Source organism: Morus notabilis, unplaced genomic scaffold (genome assembly GCF_000414095.1).
Source record: "Morus notabilis unplaced genomic scaffold, ASM41409v2 Scaffold1285, whole genome shotgun sequence".
NCBI classification, from domain to species: domain Eukaryota; kingdom Viridiplantae; phylum Streptophyta; class Magnoliopsida; order Rosales; family Moraceae; genus Morus; species Morus notabilis.
The window spans coordinates 18,779-27,187 of NW_010362783.1; the positions used below are offsets into that span (position 1 = coordinate 18,779).

The 8,409-nt window shown below is 28.3% G+C and overlaps 1 protein-coding gene across 1 annotated transcript; it reads right to left on the reverse strand.

Annotated features, from left to right (window-relative positions):
• Window positions 1–471: 471 nt before the first annotated feature.
• Window positions 472–4,263, reverse strand: LOC112092455 (homogentisate solanesyltransferase, chloroplastic-like). Its single transcript, XM_024168672.1, has 7 exons — window positions 3,966–4,263; window positions 3,293–3,453; window positions 2,967–3,113; window positions 2,279–2,507; window positions 1,789–1,859; window positions 856–948; window positions 472–475 (listed from the first exon to the last, which is right to left on the reverse strand). Exons 1-7 carry the CDS (start codon window positions 4,215–4,217, stop codon window positions 472–474), a joined length of 957 nt encoding a protein of 318 aa, XP_024024440.1. The 5' UTR covers window positions 4,218–4,263.
• Between the last annotated feature and the right edge of the window lie 4,146 nt (window positions 4,264–8,409).

Below are 8,409 nucleotides of genomic sequence, written 5' to 3' on the forward strand. Positions count from 1 at the left end.
TTAAGTTATGTGGAATAAATTACTACATGAAATTAAAAACAGATAAATATAGTGAAGATTAAACGTCGAATTTAAATTATATCATTCTAAATAGAATGTCAATTAGCTGCGCCAACGAAAACGCGATGTTACTATATATATATATATATATTTGCTAACTGTGACTCAATCAAATGGTTACACGTAAAATTCTCTCTCAAAAATTACAACTACTGAGCTGTAACTGAAATAACCACGTAATATTGTATCTCATAATTCCTAATAACTTAAGCTGTAATAAGAAAAAAAAAACACTTAAGCTATAAATTAATTAAGATTAAATAATATGCCAAATGTTCCTTTGAAGGAAAAAGAGCAAGATATGAAAAAGTAAAAATAAAAAAACAAAAAATTGTTACACGTACCTCCACTGGAATGGAAGTCCAAGGGAAGTTGTGGCGGCGTAGAGTACACCGGCATGGTGAATTGTACTCATCTGCATAAGTTGCTTTTGTTATTCAAATAATCTATTACCACTGATTTTTCTCTACCGTGTAGTATATGGCGAAGAGAGAATTTACGATGCCCTAACTAGAACCTAGAAAAAAAAGTTAGCAACTTCACAAAGTATACTCTTCTTCTTTATGCTAGCACAACGACATAAACTGAATTTCATGCTTTCTAGAATAAAGTACTTGACCTTTGTCTCATACAGTGTCCTCTAATCATAAACTGAATTTTACGTGAAAAAATCTTACATATTATAATCGATCTCAAATTATATAGCTTAAACATGTTTATAAGATTAAAATGTGACTGACGTAGAAAATTTTAAGATTTTGAGTCCACAAGATGCAATGATATATATAAACTTACCTCATGTCACCTTCTATGTCTGTGATATCTTTTGTGAGGCAAGCTACCAAGTAAAACAACTCAACAAAGGTGATAATGAAAACGTTTGGGGGGCTGCAGGGTAAATTGTAAGCGAAACGTCAGATCTCTATAAAGAGTTAAACTAATGTATATGTATTAATTGAAATACCAAAAGTTATACTTCCAAGTTTTTTTATTTTTATTTTACTTTTATTTTTATTTGTTTGAAGAGAATACTTGTATGTTTTTAGCGATAAAAAATTGCATAGTCAAATAAATTATTTGTTTTTTTTATACAGTAAATATTAAACAATAATTTAGTTGCTTCACAAGTTTTCCATGACACCATTTCCTTTTGACCATCAAATGCCAGTGTTGTAATTAATAGATCTCGCTTATTATCAATCCTACATCATATGGGATCTCCATTAGTTTTATATATAATCACTAAGCAACAATATCTCGAGAATGAACATGGTTTTCTAATTAAGTTATGTGGAATAAATTACTACATGAAATTAAAAACAGATAAATATAGTGAAGATTAAACGTCGAATTTAAATTATATCATTCTAAATAGAATGTCAATTAGCTGCGCCAACGAAAACGCGATGTTACTATATATATATATATATACGCGCTAACTGTGACTCAATCAAATGGTTACACGTAAAATTCTCTCTCAAAAATTACAACTACTGAGCTATACATGAATCACAAAAAGGTGGAATTTGAATCGTGACAAAAATAACCACGTAATATTGTATCTCATAATTCCCAATAACTTAAGCTGTAATAAGAAAAAAAACACTTAAGCTATAAATTAATTAAGATTAAATAATATACCAAACGTTCATTTGAAGGAAAAAGAGCAAGATATGAAAAATAAATATAAATAAATTTAAAAAAAAAACAAAAAATTGTTACACGTACCTCCACTGGAATGGAAGTCCAAGGGAAGTTGTGGCGGCGTAGAGTACACCGGCATGGTGAATTGTACTCATCTGCAAAAGCTGCTTTTGTTATTCAAATAATCTATTACCACTGATTTTTCTCTACCGTGTAGTATGTGGCGAAGAGAGAATTTAAGATGCCCTAACTAGAACCTAGAAAAAAAACTTAGCAACTTCACAAAGTATACTCTTCTTCTTTATGCTAGTACAACGACATAAACTGAATTTCATGCTTCTAGAATAAAGTACTTGACCTTTGTCTCATACAGTGTCCTCTAATCATAAACTGAATTTTACGTGACAAAATCTTACATATTATAATCGATCTCAAATTATATTTAATTACATTTTTCATGCCATTTTTAACTTTTTAGGGGACCGATGATGTTGTATTTTCAACCACCTAAAATGTAAATAAATTAAAATGAAATTTAATTACAAGATTCTAGATTGGAGAAAAGTAATAATACCAAAGGAACCGAAATAAGTGTTGCAACAGAAGATCCTTTGAACCAAAATGGAGGGGCAGAATACATAGTAACCAATAGGAGAGTAAGAGAAAAGGAACAAGTGGTGATCAGGTTGGCGTTCATTAACCATAAAATCAACTGGCCCCCAATTGCAGAAAATATCGTTAAGATCCACGCTTGTTTTAGTGAAAGATCCCCTGCTGGTATTGCTAAATAAGGTTTGTTCATCCTGACAAATAACACATAAACACAAATACACTAAACCATGAAAAAGAAAAATCAAACAAACAAAAGTAAGAAGGCTTTTTTGTTTTGTTTTTTTAAAAAAAAAAAAAAAAAACAAAACAAAGGTAAGAAGGCTTTTGCATGCACTAATTTTGTGGGGGGAAAAAAAATTACCACTGTGATTCTAATTGCTACGAAATCAGTTAAGAAGCACGCAAGTCCTGAACGTAAATTAAAAGCACCAAGGCCAATACAAGATGGCTGTATATCCTTTTACTTTTAATCAGGAGTCTTTGAGGCTGCTTTATTTGCCCATTATTGGTGTGGTTCCTTTAACTGTTATTTTTATTTGGTGATGTAGTTTAAGTTTAACAGATTGTTCCAAGATAATCGTCATGACATGTGCTGCTATATATGTAAATATATATATATATATATATTTATATATAAAAAAAATACGTACCTATCAATATCGGCATCAAAAATCTGATTAATGCCAGTAATATAAACGTTTGCAAGAATTATAGATATTAGGCCCGGAAATGCCTTAAGCAACATAGACCATTGGAACAAGTGTTTGTTCTCAACCATTACTCTTGCAAATATACATCTGCTCCAAAAACAAAAAACAAAAAAAAATGAAAAGATAAAAACCAAAACCAAAACCAAAACCAAAACAAAACATATACATAGAGTTGTATAAACAACTATGCGAAATTAGATTATTTCTTGTATTGCAAAAATCAATATTTTTTTTCCTCCTCTAAATTTGTGTAAAAGTTTACTTACATGGATGATATTGATACTTGAATCGTTGTATAAGGCCTTGCGAATTTATAGAAAACAGATCCAAAATGTGAGACTTTGGCGACCAAATTGGGAGCTACTGATTCAGGTTGATCTTTGTGAAGGACCGGGTCTGAACCTTCAAATTCAAGTTGAGTGCATGCCTAAAACCATAATTAGTTGAATTTGTAAGTAGTTCAATTGAAAGAAATTTGAAAAACTAACCAAGGCAATCAAAATCACAAGACTGACTATGTATAGAAAACACTTGAGTAACGAAAAATGCTCAAATGGTTCAGCAAGCAAGCCTCCAACAACTCTATTTAAAATTAATTTGAAATCCATGTGGGTCCCATGTATTACACATATATATGTATAGTTAAAAGTTTGTACATAACATTTCGCATTCGTGCATGTCATTTATCCTTACGCAAAAGAAATGTTGATATTTTTATAAATTTTATCCCATTAGTCAAAACTAAAATTGTTTTAAGGGATCCCACATTTACTTCATTATACATGAAAAATGCAACTAAACAATATTTTCATCAATACAAAAGGATGTTTGGTGGTTCACAAAATTAATTTGCATGATCATTTCCATTACTACAAAGTGAAGCAATTAAGCGTGTACTAACTAACTAATATGCAATTAAAGAAATAAAATAAAGTATACCCGACTATAATTACGATTATGTTGGCCAAATAATAAGGGCTTTGAGAACCTGCTCTCCCCATAGAGCCCTATCGGCTGGTTCAATTTATTGGTGGAGCATAATTTTGAAGGAAAGTTGGATGATTTGGTATCTAATTTTGTTGTAGGTTTAATTGGAATATTCAACCTATTCACATAAGAGGAGGCCTTAAAACGGCTAGATATAAAAGGTGGTACTTTAAGGGAAGTGTACTGGGAGATTGTGAGCTCCATGTATGGTAAATGAAACAACCAAGGAAAAATAATAAAAAGGACAAAAGCAAACGAGAAAGTGTTGAAAACAAATGCTTCAAGCGCTTCCAAATTTATAGGAGAATGCCATTGCCAAGTTTACTTGTCAATGTTACTGTAAAATTTGACTAGCTATTCTTCTATGCATGCTTTTAATAATGGAAAAGTCATCAAGACAACTTTTTTTTCATCTGAAGATAATGATATTTAAACAAGATACGTATAAAAAGTATTAAATAATGGACACGGCAGTATCAATTAATTGACTGTGTATTTGAGTTACTGAAAAGTAATCAGAAAAAATAACAGTCTTCTACAATTAGGTAACAGAAAAGTAATCAAAACATTTTCTAAAAGAAAAAATATTATTTAAACCGAGATTTCGATAACTCTCCGATTAGGTAACGGAAAAGTAATCAATAACATTTTTTTATTAAAAAGAAAACAGAGAGAATAGGCTACTTGTCATGATCCTATAAATTTGACTAGTCTTCTATAACTTTGATGGCTAAAAGCCATGGAAACATCTTTTCATATATCGGAAGCAACGAGATAAATAACGGAAATAAATAATGGAACATTATAAGAAAAAAAAAGAGAATAGTCGACTTGTCATCTAATAAATTTGACTAGTCTTCTATGACTATTCGAAACAACTTTTCAATGAAAGAGAGATTAAATGAGATAAGTACGAAGAATAAGTTCGTTCACTTCATCAATTTAAGTTTTTTCTACAAATCGTACAAAACGCCATTTAAAATAGAAAGTAGCTCATTAGTCTAGTAGGTAGCTTTTTCCAATCAGATACATGCACGGAGTCCCACTCAAGTGGCCCACTTCTTGAGTTTGAGGATTTGTCCCCGTTTGAATAAACAGCATTGCCGAGGAAAAAAAAAATAAGGGAGAAGAAGAAAAATAAGTTAAGATTTGAGATAAATTAAAATTAATAAGTTAATAGTTTATATAAATTAATAAATAAGTAAATTATTATTTTTATTCATAATTTATCTGGTTATGAACTATAACTTGATAAGTTATTCACAGTTTTTGTCCATAACTTGTCGGGTTATGAATCATAATTTAATAAGTTTGTCCATAACTTATTTGGTTATTAACCATAACTTGACAAGTTATGGCCTATTAATTTCTATAACTAAAAATTAACTTATATACTTTCTTAAGTTTTTTATATTGGCATATTTTCTACTATTTCTTAAAAAATAATTGCATGTTTAGTTCGCTGATTTAAATTTTTAATTTGAGTTAAGATGTGACTTTATGTGAGAATTTTTTACTGTAATAAAAAAATTAAATGTGATTATTTCTGAGAACTTTTTACTATAACAAAATTTAAATTTTAAACTCAAATCGGTGAAATAAACGAGACTTTAACTTTTTTCTCTCCTCCATTTGAATAAGATGTCCTTTATATTAATGCTAGTTTAACTCTACGTGCTATCCACGCAGCAAGTAAACGGTATGTTAAGTTTTGATCACCTGTTAATATTATTTTTAATTCATTTAATAATAAAGACGTTAGTTAATTAGTTAGAGTTAAAAGAAAAAAAAAGTCAGGTCAAAATGAAAAAAAAAATTAAATAGGTTTTAGGGCAATAGGAACCAAAATGTAAAAAAAAAAAACAAAAAAACGTTTCAAAAAAAATAAAAATATATTAAAAAGGGACCAAATGAAGAAATAAAGAAGTTTTAGAACAAAAGGAACAAGAACGGAAAAAATAAAATTTGAGGGCAAAAATAAGGAAAAAGGATAAAAAGAGACTAAAATGAAGAAATAAACAAGATTTAGGGTTAAAAGGAATCAAAACGAAAAAATAAAGTTCAAGGCAAAAAATAAAAAATAAAAAAAGGACCAAGTAAAGAAATAAATAAATTTTAGGGAGAAAGAATTAAAAGGTTAAAGAAAGTACCAAAATGAAGAAATAATTAAATTTTAAGACAAAAGGAAGAAAAAAGAATAAAGTTTTGGGACAAAATAAAAAAAAAGTCAAAAAGAATCAAAATAAACAAATAAATAAGTTTTAGACTATAAATTTAAACCTAAAATAAAATAAAGGACTTAAAAAAAGAGGGGAGGGGGCATTTCGACCAAAATAGTGTCATTTTGGGTGAAACTTGAAAGAACCAAAATGAAAAAATAAATAAGTTTTTAGTAAAAGCAAAAAAATAAAAAAATAAAAAGTAAAAAAAAAAGATGAAATGAAGAAATAAATAAGTTTTAGCAAAAAGTGAACCAAAAAAATGAAAAAAATAAAATAAAGTTTCGGGAAAAAATAAGAAAAAAGGGTCAAAATGAATAAAATGAAGAAATAAACAAATTTTAGGGTAGAAAACAAAAAAGAATAAAGTAAAGGACCTTAAAAAAAAGAATGGAAGAGATTTTTGACTAAAACGACATCATTTTAGTTGAAAAACGTGTGAATAGTAAGAGTTTTATGCTTTCTGCGTATGTATGGATTTAATCATAGTATGTTTTTTTTTTTTTTTAAAAGTATACATTTTGGTAAAGAACGAATAGAATCGAAAACTTATTTCAGTGGAACAATTAGGAGAAAATATTTATGGAGGTCATACTTGATAAATAACATTTTTGAGAATTATAAAGGGATATATAAATTTTAAGGAGTAAAAAGCTAGATGAAAAGTTTAGGGAAAAAAAAAACGAAAACGACAAAAATATAGAACGAAGATGATATTAAACAGTGTTTTTGGGAAGTCGGACTTATATATAGTAAGAAAGAATAGATGTGAGGGGAAAAAAGATTGTAGTGTCTTTAATATAGACATATTGTAGAAAAAAATAAATAATAATTATCGAATCTTAAATCTAGCACACACTGACAACAATAATGTATAGAGATTATATCAGAGAAAATAAAAATAAAATAAAATAAAATAAATAAAAAAACTTTCACAGCTTGAGTTTTTGTGTGTTTTACCTAAAGAATAAAAAATAAAGTATGAAACGCATATTCAACAAAAACCTATTAAAAAAAAAAAGAAGAAGAAAAAGAACATAATGAAAGCGATACTAGTGCAAGTAATTAACTACTCAATTATCATGGTCTTGTTTGTTAACGTTAAAAGTTTTCTAATCTTCTTCAACAATAAATAAAATCATTTTCTCATGTTTACTAACACCTTATAGCTAGGTACTATTCAACGCTGGTCTCTCTTGATTTGCTTAATTTGAAAAAAGAATTTTTGTTTATTCTATCTTAAAAATTGAGAGTAATCACCTAAGACCTCTTTGTCTAATGATACTGGAAGGGTTTGAGTAAGGATTATGGGTTTAATTTCGTGTTGTATCAAAAAAAAATTAAGAGTAATTTAAAATAAAAATAAAAACAAAAACATGATGGTGTTACAACTTCATTGGGTAGAACTGGTCACCCTTAAAAACGGCATGCAAGGGGACAGGACCACAGCCTTTATAAACTCATTAATCATCTTATATTTATTCTATGTGTGACTTTAGGTTATCTAAGACAAGATCACCAAATGTGTTTTAGGAAAAAAAAAATGACATTTTTTTATCTAAAATGTGAGGAACTTTTTTTTTTCTAATCAAAAAATGAGATCAGGTGATACACCTCACGTCTCCATTCCTTCAGCTATAGCAGCAATAAGGGCCTGAATCATACTCCATCCGTCCATCGAACTAAGGTTCGCCCACCTTGCCATGAGACCCACTTAATTTCTCACATTAGGCAGGAATATTTCAAACCGTAAAAGGATGAATGATACGTTTGGTATTGCTTTTTGCTCCTAAAATTAGTTTTTGTTTGTAACAAAAGCTAATTTTAGTATTTGGTAAATCTCTTTAAAAGTGGTTTTTGAAAAATTTTTGAATAATCTACAGCTAAAATCAGAAACAGTCTAAATGCAACTTTAGCTTTTAGATTGTGCAAGAATCAATATAATACAATTAATGAAACTTTCATAATACCTATTATACCCCTAATAATATTTTAAATTTACAATCTTCTCAATCTAAAATTCAGACTCGTAATATAATATAATATAATGTAATAGTAATATTGTAACAAATAATATCATAATTATATTAATAACTCTAATATTATTATTTTATTATATAATGTGATATTATAATAATATTATAATTATTTTAATAATATGATATTATAATTATAAT

Coding starts and splice junctions, on each gene's coding strand:
- LOC112092455 (XM_024168672.1), bottom strand. CDS start 4,217: ATGGAGCTCACAATCTCCCAGTACACTTCCCTTAAAGTACCACCTTTT. Junction 3,454..3,965: donor ATAATCGTAATTATAGTCGG/GTATACTTTATT, acceptor TTATGGTTTTAG/GCATGCACTCAACTTGAATT. Junction 1,860..2,278: donor CACTTATTTCGGTTCCTTTG/GTATTATTACTT, acceptor CAGCTTTTGCAG/ATGAGTACAATTCACCATGC.